The sequence below is a fragment of the Neomonachus schauinslandi genome, chromosome 4 (assembly GCF_002201575.2).
Source record: "Neomonachus schauinslandi chromosome 4, ASM220157v2, whole genome shotgun sequence".
Lineage (NCBI taxonomy): Eukaryota > Metazoa > Chordata > Mammalia > Carnivora > Phocidae > Neomonachus > Neomonachus schauinslandi.
Window position 1 is genome coordinate 8,727,900 of NC_058406.1, and position 18,883 is coordinate 8,746,782.

The following is an 18,883-nucleotide window of genomic DNA, read 5'->3' on the forward strand; positions in this document are numbered from 1 at the left end:
GCATGTAGCCTCTTCAGACTGGCTTCTTTCATGTAGCAATATGCATTTAAGTGTTCCCCATGTCTTTTTTTTTTTTTTTGGCCCATTTTAAAATGGGGGCATTAATTTCTTTTTAATATGATTGTACTGACGTCTGGGGATCTGGATGGGGAAGTGGAGGCTGCCTCATTGGCCCCGCCTGGCTTCTTGCCACCATTGCAGGAACACTCTGGAAAGAAGGGCTGAGCATGCCAGCTCCCTGCCCAATGGGAGGCCAAGGCGGCATCTTCTGTCACGTGCCAAACTGGCTCTGAGGGTTCTCTAGCTCCCTTCCCCGTCCTCCCCCTGTGCCCTGTGACCCTTCTTTGTGTCCCTTAGATGATCTTGTGGAGAAGGTGCCGTGCTCAGGGAATTCCTCCCGCGTCTGTGAGTGCCGGCCTGGCATGTTCTGTGCCACATCAGCCGTCAACACCTGTGCCCGCTGCATCCCCCACTCCGTCTGCCCCACAGGGATGGTCGTCAGGTTCCGGGGTAAGTATCCCCACCCTCAGCCCAGCACCAAGATCTGGGCCCAACTGCACCCCTCCCCCGCCACTGCCCCAGATCTCCAAATGACCTCCGACCTCCCACTTCCTCCTTCCTGTTGGACAGACTGCTGTCTCCTTTCGAGATCCTGTAGGTGCACCAGCCACTGCAGAGCCCCCTTCCCTGCACTTTGTGTCCCTGGCTCAGGAGACCCTGATGGCCGGAGGCACAGGCCTGCCTGGATGAGGTCTTGGATTGGTTTGAGGCTCGGGGCAGAAGTTCTCTGATGCCTGGTAAACAAGAAGCAAACCTCAAGTCTCTGTCCTGGGAGTTCCCCAGAGGATTAGGGCCAGTTTCCCCAACTCACTATTGAGGCATTGCGAGTTAGAGTTGCTGAGACACTTGGGTTTCTTTTCCAACTTGCTGGGTGAGCCCAGGCAAATTCCTTACCCTCTCTGGGCTTCTAATTTTCTGACAATACAAGGAGGCTTGTGGCCAGAAAGAAGGTAAGGGGCACGGATGCTGTGTGGGTGGTATTGAGGGCACCTTTCAGAAGGGAGGCATGGGGGTGGGTGGGCTTCGGACCATGGCCCATAGCGGTGCCACGGCCACACAGGCCGGGGAGGGGGCAAGATGGAATCAGAGGGAGCCACGCCCACTGGGGAGAAGAGTGCCAGTACCCAGCCCATGACACTCCCACTTCTAACCCGGTCCTTTTCCAAAGCCCCATCCTTACCACCCTCTCTCCCACTGTCCTTCCTTCCTTTCCTTCCCTCACGCCCGACAGCCAGCGCATCTCCCAGTCCCATGGCATTTGCTCCCCTAATTCTGTCTCCCATTCCTCACCCCCAGTTCCTCCTGTCATTCCTTGCCAATGGCAGACAGGCAGGGCCACCCTTGCAAAACCAAATCTGATTCTCTCTCTTTCTCTCTGTCACACAAACACACATGCACACACACACACACACACACACATGCTAAAAAAAACACTTTAGTATCTTCTCATTACTCCAACGATAATGACATGATTCTTTGGCAGAAGAGAACAGGTTTTTGGAGGCACTTCTTTTTTTAAAGTCTGTGCTGTTTGGCATGTCTGGGCTGCTGGCTTATGTGGCTCCATGTCTCGGATAGATGAACAAAGAGAAAACCCAAGGGACTCACCACTGTGTCATTCCTTGGGTTCCAAGGCCTTCTCCTCTCCACTGTTCAGAGTCTTCTTTGTTTAGACACATGCGCATGGCGTTTAGCTGTCTTTAGTGGGAGGACTAGGGGAAAGGGCACCCACTCCATCTTCCCAAGGCAGTCTCCAGGATGTGATCCTGTACGTGGTCCTGCGCCATGCATGTTGTCCTTCCTCCAGCCTCAGACTCAGTGCCTCCTTTCCTGGCCCCACTTGGTCTGCTCTCTTTTGATTCTGTGGGTGCGCGGTGCTTCTCCCTCTTACCAGGCCTTTGTGCATGCGGTTCCCTCTGCCTGGGACACGCTTCCCTCCTGTTCACTCAGTCAGCTTCTCAGCCTTGAGCTCTCTGTCCAGACATCACTTCCTCAAGAGGGCTCCTGCGACTTGTCACAGGTCACGTCTGCATTGTGATCTCTTATCACACAGTGTTTTTCGCAAATATGGATATGAACATTTGTGTCTCTCTTGGTTTGATCAGTGCTGGCCTCCCTCCCTGGGCCGTAGCTTCGTGAGGGCCAAGACCATGCCTATGGTGCTCCTGGTCATCTAGGGCCACAAGCAGGGCCAGGGGGTGGAGTGGAAAATGCTCTGGGCTGAGCATCAGACACCTGGGGTACTGTTAGCTTTGCATGTGTGGGGCGTGTTCCCACCCCATCCTGGGCTTCAGTCTCCCACCGGTAAAATGTGACGTTGTCACTAGAAGGCCTTGGGGGACTTTCCAGCTCAGAAACTCTTGCATCTCTGGGAAAAGTAGTGGAGGTCTGTTGTTCCAGCCAGTGAGGCCCTTTCCGTGGTGTTCCTGCGACTGCCACGTGGTGGCGCCAGAGGCCTCTCTCTGCTGCCCCTGGACCCGTGCTGCCCCTAGCGGTCCCCACTGGCCACATGCGGCCAGAGAGCATTTAAAATGTGGCTCCTTGTGTTGAGATACACTGTCAGTGTAGAATATTCACTGGATTTCAAACACTTAGTAGACAAAAGTATAAAACAGCTCATTAACTCTTTTTTATATTGAATATCTACCGACCTATTTTAGGTCTATTGGGTTAAATAAATTAACTTCACGTGTTTCTTTTTACTTTTTAAAATGTGGTTACTAGGCAATTTCAAATGACATGTGTGATTCCCATCATATTTCTATGGGACAGCGCCACTGGCTAACTCCTGGACTCCCCTGTGGATGCTCCCACAGGGCAACTCTCCAGCCGTAAAATGGAAAGTAGTTTCTGCTTAGGAGTCAGCCCATAGCTAAGCTGCAGGTGTTCTCTCCTGAAGGGCTCAGAACTCCATCAAGCAGGCTGAATTAGCCGTCTTTTACAGCTGAGGAAACTGAGGTCCAGAGATGGGTAAATTGCTCCAGACTACAGAGCAGGGAATATCTGAGCCAGTCCTCATCACCCCACTGCACTCAGAAGCACAAGACACACCCGCATTGCTCATGTCACCTCCACATCCCACATGTGGGACACTTTCTAAGCAATGGACAGGAGTCCAGATGGGGAAGAGGACATGCTGTTTATTAGACATTTACTATATATCACACAGTGTGATGGGTACAGCGAGGACCTGATAGAGTATCAGGCGAACTCAGATCTGCTTATAGAAAGTGCTGTGTGTTTTCCTCTTTACTCCGCTTGCACCCAGTATTCTTTAGGAATCTTTGAGTTGCTGGTAACAAAATCTCAAAATTTTTTGGTTCATGTAACTGCAAAGTCTGGGGCTCGCTCTGGGTGGTGTCAGGCATGGCTGGATCCAGGAGCTCTGTCTTTTGCTATTTCTCATCTCTCCTCCCCTATGTGTAGGTATCTGTAAGACACCTACCAGCAGCTCCCGGCTTGCTTCCCACCCAACCCCGGAGGAAAGACGGCTCCTCCTTCCTACATTTTCAAGAACCAAAACCAAAACCTTGGTATTGTACCTCATGGGCATGCCTTGGGTCATGTGCCCGTCCCTGAACCAGTTCATCAGGGTCAGAGGAATCAAATGGATTGATGGGTCCAGCCTGCTCTGTGTTTGCTCCTGGAAGGGAGGGATGTGAGTCAGTCTCAGCCCCTGAACACACATACTGAGATTGGAGAGTATTCCCCAGGGGAAATCGGGATGCTTTACCGCAACAGGGACTGGACACTGGGCAGGCACAAACATCAGATGGCCGCTACGTTTCCAAGCACCTCATTCCGGACTCTGGGTTGTGGTGGTAAAACATCTATGCCTAGAGTCTTTAGGCTCCTCCACGATGTCTCCTCAGTGTGTCTCAGTGAATCTCCTGACTCCTCCGTGACGTCTGTCACTCCTGCATTGCTGTCCCCCCCCCCTCCGGCAGGTACAGCAGAGAGGGACACCATCTGTGAGGAACCCTCCCCAGTGACCAGCCCTGACTGCAGCACCAGCCCCGAAGCCAGCCAGGCGCCCGCCAGGTGACTCCCTCTCCCCATCCAGCTGAACTTGGCTGTCCCGGCCCACAGGATGCCCGGAGCCCAGCTGGCTGTGGTGTGGGTGGGGTTCAGCCCACAGTGTCAGGATTTCAGGGTGCCTCTCTGTCAAGCCCACAAGCCATTTGAGGCCCCACCATGTGCTCAGTCTTCCCTAAGCACGTGAGAGAAGAGCCTAGAAATCACAGTCCTTGCTCCCAGGAGCTGACAGTGGGGCTGCCAGAGGCTGTGGGCAGGGGGTCTGGGGGCCCCCTTCTCTGCGGAGATGGTTGCCCTTGAGAACAGACCTCCGTTTGCCCCCTCAGGAGAATTGGCAGTGCCATTTCTGGCTTCTCTCTCGGCAGCAGGCCCCCCCAGGCCAGGCCCCTGGGGACTTCCTCGGCAAGCTCCAAGGCCAGGACCACGCTTCCTGGAGGGGGTGCTTCCCTCACCCCGGAAAATGATTCCAAAATGACCAGGGCCCCCAGCTCTGCCTCCTCGGTGCGGAAGCCCAGTCCCGATCCGGGTGAGTTCTCCAGAGAAGCTGTGGGGTGGTTCCCAGGGCAACAGCGTGTCGTTGGCGGGCGACCCCTGTGGGGTGGTCCAGGCCGGGGGCCGGTGGTGGGGGGACCCTGGGCTGCAGTCTTTCCCGGTCCGGGGAGAAGAGGGTCTCCGGGTCTCTGGAGGCTGAAGGCGTCGAGGGCCAGAGCAGATCATGGAAGCAGTCATCTGTTTGACAGCTTGAGTGCCTCCTAAGTGCGACACGGAGGTGCTTGCCAGGGAGCAGGTGTTGATCTGATGCCCTCCTGGTTCCCACGGCAACGGACAGGGCCCTCAGTTCGCTCCTGCTTATGACTGACTAGCCTTTCATGGTGGCTCACGTTTATCCAGTAGTCTTTGGATATTTGGGTTGTTTCCTCTTTTTGGCTGTAATGAAAAACAAGTCTTTGTGTGAATGTATGTTTTCATTTCTCTGGGGTTTGTTTGTCTTTTTAGTTGACTTCTTAATAGGACTTCTTACAATTCTGGGTTTGAGCCCTTCATCCCATGTGGTGTGCAGAAGACCTCCTCCCACCCGGTGGCTTGCCTTCTCATTCTCTTTATGGTGTCTTTGCTAAAGAGATGTTGTTTTTTAATTTTATTTTTAAAGATTTATTTATTAGAGTGCGTGTGCAGGTGCATGTGTGCACATGTGTGAGCAAGGGGAGAGTGAGAGAATCCTCAAGCAGACTCCCCATGGAGTGCAGAGCCTGATGTGGGGCTTCATCCCAGGACCCTGAGATCATGATCTGAGCTGAAATCAGGAGTCCGACACTCAGCTGACTGAGCCACCCAGGCGCCCCTAGAGAGATGTTTCTAAATTTTAATGTAGTCATGGGTGCCTGGGTGGCTCAGTCAGTTAAGCATCTGCCTTCAGGTCAGGTCATGATCCTGGGGTCCTGGGATCGAGTCCCTCATTGGGCTCCTTGCTCAGCGGGGAGCCTGCTTCTCCCTCTGCCTGCCGCTCCCCCTGTTGTGCTCTGTCTCTCTCTCTGAAAAAGGAATAAATAAAATCTAAAAAAAAAAAAAAAGATTGCAGTTTAGAAATAGCCAGATACATTTCTTCCCTTTCTGGGCTTCAGGACTCCCTCTGAAAGATTGATCTGACACATGTGGAGTTTGGGAGCTGGCCATGGAGCTGGAGGTGGCGATTGGGTGCGGAGGTGGGGGCCTCTGCCAAGGTGGCCCGGCCTGGAGCTTCTCTGCTTCCTTCCCCAGGGCTGACCTCGCAGCAGCTGTGCACACAGGGGTCATCGGACTGTGGGAAGCAGTGTGACCCCGACTACTACCTGGACAAGGACGGCCGCTGCAAGGCCTGTGTGACCTGTTCTGGAGGTAAGGGCCTCATCGTCCCCTTCAGGGGCTCCTTCCTGGGAGCAGGGGGTCTTAGCCGAGAATCTGGGGCTGGGGGACCCTGAGTTCATTCTGGGACTGCTCAGCCTTCGGGAGCCTAGCTCACCTCGCTGGTGTCTCTGAGCAGTTGGCCTTTACTGAGTCCCATTCTTGATTGCGGGGTGTTGATGGGGGTGACCCCTTCTCAGAGAGCTTCCATTTGCTCACACTTGCAAGGAAACATTCGTTATTATCTACCTGTTCCAAGCTCGTCTCGTTATTTTCGGTAGCTGTCTTCTGGTGTGTGGATTATGATTGTCCCCATTGTACAGAGAACACTGAGGCCTTACAAAGGCCACAGGCCCTCAAGAGCAGCAGGGCCAGAGTTTACACTTGGAGGCTCTGGGCTCTGGTCAGTCACTGCACTGTCCTTAGAGCATGCTCAGGACGGGCACTCACTGGATGACTGCTGTGTACATGACCCGCTCAGCACAGCCTCCCAGCACCACCAGCTGTCCCCCCGGTGTCCATGAGAGCCGCGCAGGGCAGGGGAAGCTGCCCAGGCCCCGGACTGCCGTGGCTGTGTGCGGCCCCAGCACCCTCACAGAGGGGCCGGGTGTGTGCGATTATGTCTCCTTGTCCAAGGTTTCTTTCACACCCTGGCTGAAGTCAAGGGAGGCCAAAAGAGGAAAGAACACCGTTCCAGTTACTAAGGCCACATAGCAAGTTTTCTCAAAATGTGGTGGCAAAAAACAAAGCACTCATTGTACTCATGAATTCCGTGGGTCAGAATTCAGACAGGACACTGAGGGGACGGCTGGTCTCTGCTCCACGATGTCTGCGGTTTCAGCTGGAAAATGTGAAGGCTGGAGGCGGGAATCATCTGAAAGCATTTTCATTCATGGGTCTGGGGTTGGTGCCAACTGCTGGCTGGGGCCTCGGTTGCCTTCCGCGTTGGCCTCTGGGTGGCTAACTTGGGGGCTTCCTCAAGGCCTGGTGGCCGGATTCCAAGGATGGGGCAGGGGTGGGGACAAGTCCTATCCCTTCTTCTGACCTTTCCTTGGATGTCACATGGCGTAACTTCCACCAGTTTCTACCTCTTGAGGCAGTCACAGATCCCAATAGAGTCAACGGTAGGAGAAGAAAGTGAACTTCTCGACGGGTAAGTGGCAGAGGCCTGGAAGAGCAGACGGGGCCAGAAATACTGCTCTGGCCATTTTTGGAAAAAATATAATCTGTCATAGCCACCATGACAGAGAGAGAAACAAGAGGTGGCTCTGCGTCTGAGAATTCCTTCAGCTCTAAGGATAAAAGCCCTGCGAAGCAGTGGGGTGGAAAACAGGGGCCAAGAGCACAGACTCTGGAACCCAAGAGCCTGGGTTTGAACCTTGGCTCTACCAGTTTGCAGCTTATAAACACAAGCAAGTTTCTTACCGTCTCTGTGCCTCAGTTTCCTCATCTGCAATGGGCATAATAATAGTACTCTCTCAGAGAGCTGTTGCAGGAATTAAATGGGTTAAACTAGGTTAATCTGGGCAGAATGCTGAGAATAGGACCCCCACACACTCGATGGTATTACTGCTGCCTTGCTTGCACTCAATGATATTTTTTAAAAAAGATTTTATTTATTTATTTTGAGAGAGAGAGTTTGCACGTGGGGGTGAGGGGGGGGAGAAGGAGAGGGAGGGAATTTCAAGCAGACTCCTCACTGAGTGCAGATTCCCCACGCGGGGCTCGATCTCACAACCCTGAGATCGTGACCAAGAGTCAGATGCTTAACTGACTGAGCCACCCAGGGCCCCCCCCCCCCACTCAATGATATTAATACTGCCTAGCACACAATCAATGATATTAAAAGCTATAATTGTGATAATAGCTGTCACTGTCCCAAGTCATCTCTCTCACTGCTGAGCTCACTCTTGCCATCCACACAAATTCTCCAAATCCTCCCCAATGCCCACTCTGTCTAGAGGTTTCAGGAAGAGACTGTGAGGTTCTTTATCATTTGAGGTCTCTTAAGTATCCTGTTGATTGAGAAAAGTCCTCATGAGCAAGTCACATTTATCTAATCTACTAAGGCGGTCATTCTATTTTCACCCATTTAGAGCACATAAAGTGTTCCCAAGCATATGTAAATGCATTATCACATGCTTGCTTTTACAAAACCTCTAACGTTTTATTTTTTTATTTTGGAAAAAAAAAACCCTTTTTATCATTGAAAATTTCTTTGTTTTTAAGATTTTATTCATTTATTTGAGAGAGAGAGCACGAGTGGGGGGGGATGAGCAGAGGGAGAAGCAGACTCGCTGCTGAGCATGGAGCCTGACCCAGGGCTCCATCCCAGGATCCCAAGATCATGACCTGAGCTGAAGGCAGACACTTAACCCACTGAGGCGCTCCATCACTGAAAATTTCAAACATATTCAGAAGTAGAGTCAGGAATGGTTATGGACTTCACCCAGTTTTAAAGAATGATCAAGTCACGGCCAGTGTGGGTTCATCTATACCCAGGCCTGCTTACCCTGTTCTCTAGATTGTTTTCTTTTTAACAGCTTTATTGCGATAGGATTGGCATGCAGTGCAACACACGTGTTCAAAATATGCCATTTGATACATTTTGACATAGTGTGAGGCTGTGAAACCGTCCCCGCAATCAAGGAAAATGATTTCCCCAGAAAGTGTCCTCGTGTTCTTTATCCTCCCTCCCACCATTGCTCACCCTGCTTGCATTCCCAGGCCATCATTCTGCTTTCTGTCACTGCGGAAGATTTTGCGTTTTCTAGCATTTTCTGTGAACATAATCATATAGTACATATTCTTTTTTTTTTTTTTTCCTACTTTCCTCCACTCAGCCTATTCTGAGTGTGCCAAAAGATCTGCTCAACAGAATAGTCACATGAGTGTTTGCTTCCAGGCAGATGCTTCTCTGCTCTCCTGGGGGGGTCTCTGGACCCCCTGCCCTTGCCATCCCAGATCCTTCCTCATGACCCTTCTCTGTGTCCCTTTGAAGACCTGATGGAGAAGGCGCCGTGCACGTGGAACTCCTCTCGAGTCTGCGAATGTCGATCTGGCATGTCCTGTGCCACATCAGCCACCAACTCCTGTGCCCGCTGTATCCCCCACTCCGTCTGCCCACCAGGGATGGTCACCAAACCCCAGGGTAAGCTGTCTGCACCCCCAACCAAGGGGCTGAAATCTGTGCCTCTGCAGCTGAACTTCTCTCCACCCCCAACTGGGCAAATGACCTTCAACCTTAACTGTTAACTAGGTCAGGTTTGGGCTTTGGTTTTGTTTAGATAGTTAGATCTGGTAAGTGGAATAAAATCTAGATCTGGGGGTGCCTGGCTGGCTCAGTTGGAAGAGCATGTGACTCTTGATTGTGAGTTCGAGCCCCACGTTGAGATTACAAAAAAAAAAAAAAAAACTTGAAAAAAAACTAGATTTGGCATTTTCGTAAGACTTTTTTTTTTTTTTTTAAAGATTTTATTTATTTGTTTGACAGAGAGAGAGACAGCGAGAGAGGGAACACAAGTAGGGGGAGAGGGAGAGGGAGAAGCAGGCTTCCCACTGAGCAGGGAGCCTGATGTGGGGCTCGATCCCAGGACTCTGGGATCATGATCCGAGCGGAAGGCAGACGCTTAACGACTGAGCCACCCAGGCGCCCCAGACTTTTTTTTTTTTTTTTTTTTAATTTTTTTTTTTTAATTTTTTATTTATTTATCTGAGAGAGAGAATGGGAGACAGAGAGCATGAGAGGGGGAAGATCAGAGGGAGAAGCAGACTCCCCGCCGAGCAGGGAGTCCGATGCGGGACTCGATCCCGGGACTCCAGGATCATGACCTGAGCCGAAGGCAGTCGCCTAACCAACTGAGCCACCCAGGCGCCCCTGGACTTTTTTTTTTTTAAGATTTTATTTATTTGGCAGAGAGAGAGAAGGAGAGAGAGAGTACAAGCAGGTGGAGTGGCAGGCAGAAGGAGAGGGAGAAGGAGGCTCCCCGCTGAGTGGAGAGCCGGATGCGGGGCTCAATCCCGGGACCCTGGGATCATGACCTGAGCCACCCAGGTGCCCCTTGGTAAGAGATTCTGATGATTTAAAAAAAATTCTTCCTTCTGGAATTGTTGGGCTGGTAAAATCTTCACTTATTTGAAAGGCTGTTTCATTGAGTCAAGTAGAGCAATATGAGATTTTTGAAGACGGTTCCAACTCAAGATGGTAGACATTTGGGGCACCTGGCTGACTCAGTCAGTAGAGTGTGCACCTCGTGATCTTAGGGTGGTGAATTTGAACCCCATGTTGGGCATAGAGTTTACTTAAATAAAACAACAACAAGCGAAAACAAAGAAAAAAAAAGAAGATGGTAGACATTTGCCAGAGGGCAGAAAAATATGAACTCTTGATGGTGGGGGGAAGAAAGGTTAATCCACAGACAAGAGATTTCAACAAATTTCTAGAAGGTAGAAAACAGATGGGAGGGTGGTGACAAATGAAACAAGGGGGAGGAAAGCTCGCCCCAGAATTCACTCCATGAGTGCTGCAGGAAGAGTGAGAGGTACCTTGCTTGTAAGATCCCCATGGAGGCTCTGGGCTCAGAGCAGGCAAGTAAAAGGAAAGATGGGAGTGAAGTGGTGATGGATGGAACAGTGCAGTGGCGTGCGACTTCCTCTTGAAACTAAAAATTAGAAACTTGAGACTCTGGTACACCATGGACACTGAGCAGGTGGAACAGATGGAGCTTGAGTTTTCATCCTCTGGTGAAAATCATCAACTTTTTGGCTGAAGACACTGAAGGAGCATTTGGGGAAACAGGGCTGCTGGGGTGGTATTACCACCCTGTGTAAAGCCCTCTTCGGCTGTGTGTTTCTGAGTGTAGCCTGTTGATAGGCTACCCCTGCTAACTCACCCTGAAGTGAAGACTGCCGGCCCCCACTCCCCACTGTGGGCCCAGAGTTCCCAGACGGCCCTCCTCCTCAGGGAAGAGACCTGCTGTGGAAAGGCCATGCTAGCCCCACAGCAGAAGAACCCCCCCCGCCCCCCCCAGCTACTGGAATATTCAGCAGAGTCCTTTTAAATAATGAGTGAGCAGTAAAGCTATTCAGACTGTTAAGGAAAACCAGCTGCATGATGGAGAATAACAAGATACATTAACAGAAAACTAACTGTGGGTGAAGCAATAGAAATGGCTTCAGGAAGAGGAATAGACGTTTAAAATTTTAAATTAGCGTCCACAGAAGAATTCAAGAAGTTGTCACATCCATAAAGAGAGAACAGAATGCCGTGAAAAAGAAACAGTAAGAGAGAAGAGGACCAAAAAAGGCTTTTGGAAAGTGTGCTTGTTACCAAGTATTGCCTCTCAACTCTCAATTCACCTTCAGTACCTGCTGTGCAGTGAAGTATGGGACTCTTCACGCATTTCTCCTAGTGAACATGATAAGCTGTGCCAGAGGGCACTGGGGAGCCATTGTAGGAAGAAGGAGGCTTCTCTTGGCTGCATCTGCTTCTTGTTCTTGCTGTGTCCTCTGTCAGCAGAGCACATGGGTGGGGACATCTGGTCGTGCCCTGCCCCAGTCATGCTCCCAGAGTAGACAGTCCCTGGGCAGCCTCACAGCCCCAGCCTGGGTCTGGTGACCACCTTGGTGTGACCCTCCCAACGGGACTCTGGTGTACTCCAGGCCTCATGTCAGCAGAAGTGCCGTAATTCCCTCTGTGCACACCTACCCCAAGCCTTGGGTCTTCTGCATTCCCATCGCTTACGGCCCTCTTGACCTGGTCCCTGAGTGCTCCGGGCCTTGTACCCACAGTGATGCCCCAACTCTCCTTGCATACTTGACCTGAAAAATATGAGACTTCAGATGGACCTACCAAGAGCAAGCAGGATGAATAAGATTACTCATACCTAGACACAATAGATGTATTTATTTACCCATTCACTAGTTGGCAGACATTTGGGTTATTTCCAGTTTGGAGCAGTTATGAATAAAGCAGTTACAAACATTCTTGTACAACTCTGTGTAAACATATATTTTCGTCTCTCACGAGTAAATACCTAGGAGATGGATGACTAGATCACTGTGCTCGCCACACAGAATGTCTTTGAGGGCCAATTCAAAGCCTGTCACCACCCGTGATCTGATCTTACCCACCTAGTTTTATGGATGGAGAGGACCAGAGCTAGAACTGGAACACAAGGATCCTGAGTTCCAGCCTGGAGTACTCTCTACCAACCACATCAGCTCCTCCTTAGTTCTGAACCTAGAATTTTCTATTTGGTTAAGATACAATTAAGTTTGAAAGCAGGAAAAAAAAAAAAAAAAACCATTTTCAGACATAAAAGGGCAGAAAGATTTTCCCTCATGTGTCCTCTCTTAGAAAGTTACTTGAAGATGTTATTTGGCTAAATGAGGGGCTCAAAACAAAACAAAACAAAAGCCATGACTCTAGAAAACAGTGATTCTATCCCAGGAGAGCAGGGAAGTCCCAGTATGACAGCTGTATTGCAGACCAGTTGAGCCAGATAAGAACAGAAAAATGAAGGAGGGCTCCAGTGAATTGTCTTGTCTGCAGGAATGAAAGAAAGAATTTCAGTAAACTTCATGAGTAGTATGTTTGAAAAACTTGATGATATGGTAAAGGCACATTATTTTTTTCTCAACAAGAAAATGAAAGGCAGTTAAGAATTCTAGGGAAAATAAAAAGCTGACAAGAAATTTACACTCCAGATACGAAGATGAAATGTCATCTGATTTTAAGCACTTGTTGGATGCACTAAAAGAGAATCCATTTGACCTTGATGCTAAGATCATTCTCCTTCAAATGGCCCGAGGATCAGGTGTTTGGATTTAAAGAGAAATATTTCAGTCCGGTAAATAATATCCTTTTTAGTTCTAAATTGGGAGTAAGAATGGGTAGTTTCTTTTTTTTTTTTTTTTTCCCCTCTTTCAGTGGGCCCTTACCAGAGAACACAGGCAGACTAAGTAGGGGCTAAACAATACCTTCTGCTCACCTCCAGATTTAAAGGAGGAGGAAAAGGGGAGGGTCACTAAACCAGGGAGGAAGGAGGAAGGCTACAGGTAAGGTATGATACACATGGAGAGGTTGAGAGGCACCCAGGGAGCACTGGGTCCATCTTCTCCACTTAGAGAAGGACAGCAGTACTTTTTTTTTTTTTTAAGGTTTTATTTATTTGAGAAAGAGAGATAGTGAAAGAAAGCATGAGTGGGGATTGGAGGGACAGAGGGAGAGGGACAAGCAGACTCCCCACTAAGCAGGGAGCCCGACGTGGGGCTCGATCCAGGACCCCAGGATCATGAGCTGAGCCGAAGGCAGAGGCTTAACCAACTGAGCCACCCAGGCGCCCCAGGACAGCAGTTCTGTTGCTGGATTCCAGCAGGTGTTTCAGTGGGAGCTCAGACTGAGGCTGCCTTAGAGAGAGGCCAGAGGGCTTTCCCCTCATGGTGCTACGTGGGGGTAGCCACGGTGATATATTTCAACACAGGAACTCCTCCAGTCCTCTCAAAGTCAACTCTTGTTGAAACCAATGACATTTTAAACTTAATCAAATACTGATTTGCAAATAAATAGAAATTATCATAGCAAATTGTATCATCTTCCTCATAGCTTAAAGCCTGCAGGCTTCAACTAATTCAGGTAATAGTCTGGTGACCCTGAGGAAAGACATAGCATCTATTTGGAGACCGCCCCCCCCCCCAAAGGGGAGAGTTCCTCAGGACACTACTAATCCAAGAAGAAAATTAATCCTTGCTTCACTTTCTCTTCAAAGTGTTTCAGGAAGAATCTGAGAAGCACCATAAAAGCTTTTCAGAAGGGAAAGGAGTGTGGGTGGGGGATCTGCTTTGCACCACATCAGAGGAGGGGTGCCGCCACCAGGGACATGGGGGTAGAGAGGGATCGTGGCTGGGCATGACCTACTTCAAATGTGGGCCAGTTTTCTTAACCCTAGAAAAGCAGTTAATTGTAAACTTGTAAGACTGTGCTCAGTCCCCGGGCAGGAGGTGGCGTGGTCCAATGGAGTGTGCTGTGGGCTGGAACCCAGGAGTCCTGCCTTCTGGCTCTAGGTCTGGCGCTGTGGTTCTCTCCCATCTGTAAAAAGAGTGGCTGGGTCAGATCAGAGGAGACCATCTTTGAATGGGTCCTCAGAGGCATTCTGTCTGGTCAGCACAGGCTTCCCCCTCCGAAGTGTCAAGAGGAATGAAATTATATGTCCTCACAAAGACTTGTACAAGCACATTCAGAGCTGCCGTATTTATAATAGCTTCAAACTGGAAACAACCCTGATGTCCCTCAACTGGTGAATGGATAAATAAATGGTGGTACATCTCTACAATGGAAGACTACTCCATGCAACATAAGTGAATTTCAGAAATACTATGCTGAGAGAAAGAAGCCAGACCCCAGAAAGTACTTACTGCCTGAATCTGTCTAATGAAATTCTAGAACAGGCCCACTAATCTATAGTGACATAAAGTAGACCAGTGGTTGCCTGAATGTGGGAGGAGGATTTACGGCAGAAGGTTACGAGGGAACTTTCTGGGATGGTGGGAATGTTCTAGATCTTGAATGAAGGTACAGTTACATGGAACGATACATTCTTCAAAACCCATCAAACAGTATAACTGAGGGGACATTTTCTTCTATATAAATTATGCCTTAATAAAGTTGATTTCAAAAGAAAGGAACTTTCAAAAAATTGAGGCTGTGTTTAAATATCAGGAGATAGTATTTACATTTATTTATTTATATGTATTTATTAGGTTTCTCTTTTACATAAAATCAGAAAGGCTAGAGCCACCAAGCCACCTTCCTGTGAGATCACAGTTGGCTGGAGATGAGGAGCAGCTTTTCCACTTTGATCTTTCGAGACACAGGCCTGACCGTCTCAGCCAGCTCTAGCTGCAGGCATAACACGTGGAAAACAACGCTGACATGTCAGGGCTCAGCTCTCCTCCCCTGGTCAGCTGGGCCTTTGCTGTCTTGTCTGGGCTCACAGGTTTGGTTTGGGTTTGTTTCGAGTGTTTCTCATACTTCTGGGACCAGCAGGGACCACCACCTGGCAGAGCATCCTCTCCTTACAGCCGTGGTGGAAGTGCAGAAAGGCCCAGGCTGGGAACAGGCACACTGTTCCTTCCATCCTGCTCCACTGACCATCCGAGTCACAGGGCCTTGGTGAGGCGGGGACACAGACACCTCCCCGCCTGAGGAGGGGGGCCGGGGGTGTAACCTACCGCACCGATCCCATTCCCTTGCTAATTAAATCCTGGCTTTGGGGAGCAAGACCTAATTTTTAAGAACAGCTTTGTTGCAGTATGCTTGACATACCCCAGAACCTACTAGCTTTAAGTGTGTAATTCAGTGATTGTAAAGACATTTACAAAGTTGTAAAACCATCACCATGATCTAAGAAACCTCATGCCTTTAGTAGTCAACCCCCGTATCCGTCCCCAGCTCGTACAAGCACTGATCCTACTCTCTGTCCCTCTAGATGGACCTTTTCTGGACATTTCCAGAATATGGGCTCTGTGTCAGGTTTCTCTCACTGCACACGATACGTTTGAAGTTCATGCATGCTGTAGCGTGTATAAGTGCATTGTTCCCTTTTATTGCCACACAATATTCAGGTACAGGTATACTATGTTTTATTTATCCATTTACCAGTTGATGGACATTTGGGTTGTTTCCACTTTTTTGGCTACTATGAAGAATGCCGCTATGAACAATTGTGTACAACGGACCATCGTGCACACGTTTTAACATGGCTGCTCACCAGCCTCTCCCATGTGCTCGCGCTCCTCCCTCCCCCACCTAGGGACCACCCTGCCTTCGATTTCCTCTGCTTAGATAGCTCCCCCTCAAGACACCGCAGCAATGGCCCCTGACAGGGATCTTGTCTCTTTTGCTCACTGCTATGTCCCAGCTCCCAGGACAGTCCCTGATACATAGTAGGTGCTCAATAAAGAGTTGTTGCGTGGAGGGAAGGAAAGAGGGAGAGAAGGAAAGAGGGTCAGGACACCAGCCTGAGTCTACCTGGCTGCCATGTCCTTCTGGCCTCACCATGCCACCTCCCCTGGAAGTTACCAGTCCTGCTGGGTGGGTATGGCTCCTTGACACCAACTCCCTGCAGGTGCAGCTGAGAGGGATGCCACAGATGAGCTCCCTCCCTCCGAGGCCCGCCCTGAGTGCAGCACCAACCCAGAGGACAGCAAGACACCCACCAGGTGACTCCCTGGCCCCTTTTGGGGGCAGCTGGGCTGGGGCTGGAGGTGGGGCCTGGGCTGGGTCTCTGTGCCAAGGTCGCAAGTAATTTCGGAGGATGTGTGCCCGGCTCTGGGCTGGAACCACTGGGAATGGTTCCTGAGCACACGCTTCCCTTTCTCCATCTCCACCGTCAGTCTTACTTCTGGCTTCTCTCCTGGTAGTGCCCCTGCCCCTCTGGTGTCCTCGGCAGACCCCCAGATCAGTCAGGAGCATGGAGGGGGCATCACCCACGCCTGGGGAGACACCCCCATATCAGCGAGCACACCCATCTCTTTCTCCTCCACGGCAAAGCCCATTCTGGTTTCAGGTAACTATTAGAGAGGAGCGTCTGCCTCCCAGAGGGCCGGGAGGAGGGAGGCTTCTCCCTGGGCAGCAGCCTCCACTGGGTGGGGGAGACCGGAGCTGACCCCAGGTTTCTGGCTTCGTGAGCTGGGGATGTGCCTCTGTCACTTGCTAGTGATTGTTCCTCGATTCCGGGCAGGGATTTTATTCACAGCTTCATCCCCGTGGCCCATAATTGCTACTCAGAAAATACTTGGAGAACGAAGACATGACCTTGACTAGTTGCTTAATTCCTTTGAGCCTCAGTTTTGTCGCACGGACCACGCAGGGCAGTAAGCAGTGGGGTATACGTAGCTAGCACCTTACGGGGCTCCTTGGAGGCATTCTAAGGTAGGCTTCGGTTTGGGGCTTGCAGTTCTAGTGTCAAACACGAGGTGGCGGCAGTCCTCCAGCCAGCCGACCTCAAAGCGCAGCCCTGGACTTGCAGCATCAGCAACTTGTTAGAAGAGCAAATTCAGGGCTGCACCCCAGCCCCACTGAACCACAGTCTGTATTGGAACATGGTCCCGGGAGATCTGCATGCATGTTAAAGTTTGAGAAGCACATACATGGCACCTACACTTTTTAACACCTGAACGTGGACTTAACAGTGATTGGATACACCATCTTCATAAGGGACAAAGGAAGAAAAAGAACAAGTTAAGTCCTGAGTTAAGTTGTAAAAGAATATACCCACATAGCGGTTAAGTGTGTGGGCGCTGGAGCCGCCCGGCCCGGCCCGGCCTGGCCTGGCCCAAGCCGTGATTCTTGCGGTTTACCCCTTGCCATTTTAGTGAGTTACTTAATCTTTGCCAGCCTCAGTTTCCCTCGTTTGTAAAAGGAGATGGTAATGGTGCCTACGTGATATTCAGGGAACAGGTGCTGAGTGGGTGTATGTGCAGAGAAGACCCCGTGCCTGCCCATCTGGAGGGGAGCTGGGAATCCTATCAGACTCCCCACTTCACCCTCCTCGCTGCTCCACCCGCCCCCCCCCCCCCCCCCCGCCCCGACTCCAGCCACACTGAACGTGCTGCCGGCTGCCCCGGGGCTGCACTTGGCATAGGCCCTCCCCCACGGCCCCCAGACCATGTTCTTTTGGATCTCAGTTCCTTCCTCTGACTCCTCGACTCCTCAATTTCTCACAATCTAGAAATGGTTTGTTTCTGTGAACCGTTTAGCTGCCCTGATGGGCCCCCTCGAGCCAGGGGAGGGAGGGCAGGTGGATAAGGGCTGCACCAGGGAGGCAGAGGGTCTGGGTCTCAGTTCCTGCTTGGGGAAGGACCGGGTCCTGCCAGTCCCGATGGTGTCTGTGTCCCAGGAGAAGGAGATCATAGTCTGGGGTGAGGACCATGTGGGGAGGTTGCAGCGGAGGCCCCTGGCCCACTGCCGTGGTGTAGACTTCAGAGCCCCTGAGCGTCAGGGCAGAGGGTGCAGGGCTGCCTCTGTGTTCCAGGGCCGGTGCTCTTCTGGACGGTCCTGCTGCTGGTGGTGGTCCTGGGCTCCGTGTCCTTCCTCCTGTGCCACCGGAGGGCCTGCAGGAAGTGGATTCAGCAGAGTGAGTGGATGTGTCCCTGGGGCCTGGGGGAGGGCAGGTGCCCCGCGCTGGGCTGGCCGGGTCTCTGCGCTGCCCTCGGAGGCCCTCGGAGGCTCTCCAGCTAACTCCTCTGTCGTTCCAGAGCTCCACCTCTGCTACCCTGTCCAGACCTTCCGGCCCAAGCTGGAGCCCATGGGTAAGTGTCCACATGTCCAGAGGGGGCTACTCGGGCCCCGTGGACACAGCAGCTCGAGGCCCTGGGTCTGGGGCTCCCTCTGTGCACAGGCTCATCTGTAACGGGAATGCAGCGCGGGTGGGACCCGTCCTCCACGGTCCTCTGCAGCGTTCAGATGGCGGGCTGGCAGGAAGGTTTAAGATCCATCTTGTCTCTCATTCTTTCCTCCACAGTGCCCACCCCCTGGAGAGGCATTCCTGAATGCCTTCCCTTCCTTCCTGGCCTCCCTACCCCTTCCTTCCTCCCCATTGCTCTGCGCCCCTTCTGCTGGCAGCGAGGGGCATAGGGGTCTGTAGGGCAGGCTGATAGGGCCGGAATCCTGGTTCTGCTACTTACGAGCTGTATGGCCCCAGTGAGTTTCTTTGTTCCTCTGTGCCTCAGTTTCCTCACTGTAAAAGGGGACGGTGGGGCCCACTTCAGACGGTGTGTGGTGCAGGAGGTGGTTGCTGTCGCCCGATGGGCCGGCCTGTGTTGGGGGCCTTTTTCCTCACCAGGAATCTCAGGACCTTCTGATATCTACGCTGTTCTGAAGCGCTCCCTGGCCCTGGCTCTCTGA

General features: G+C 51.2%; 1 protein-coding gene across 1 annotated transcript in view; it reads left to right on the forward strand.

Moving 5' to 3' along the window:
* Positions 1-407: 407 nt before the first annotated feature.
* The window catches only part of TNFRSF8 (TNF receptor superfamily member 8), a 31,099-nt gene continuing 12,623 nt past the window's right edge, over positions 408-18,883 (forward strand). Inside the window, exons 1-9 of the mRNA XM_021684372.1 lie at positions 408-510; positions 4,008-4,101; positions 4,422-4,621; positions 5,854-5,970; positions 8,978-9,127; positions 16,104-16,197; positions 16,399-16,544; positions 18,012-18,113; positions 18,235-18,288. Coding sequence (XP_021540047.1) covers positions 423-510; positions 4,008-4,101; positions 4,422-4,621; positions 5,854-5,970; positions 8,978-9,127; positions 16,104-16,197; positions 16,399-16,544; positions 18,012-18,113; positions 18,235-18,288 — 1,045 coding nt within the window. The 5' untranslated portion in view covers positions 408-422. The remainder of the gene's footprint in view (positions 511-4,007; positions 4,102-4,421; positions 4,622-5,853; positions 5,971-8,977; positions 9,128-16,103; positions 16,198-16,398; positions 16,545-18,011; positions 18,114-18,234; positions 18,289-18,883) is intronic.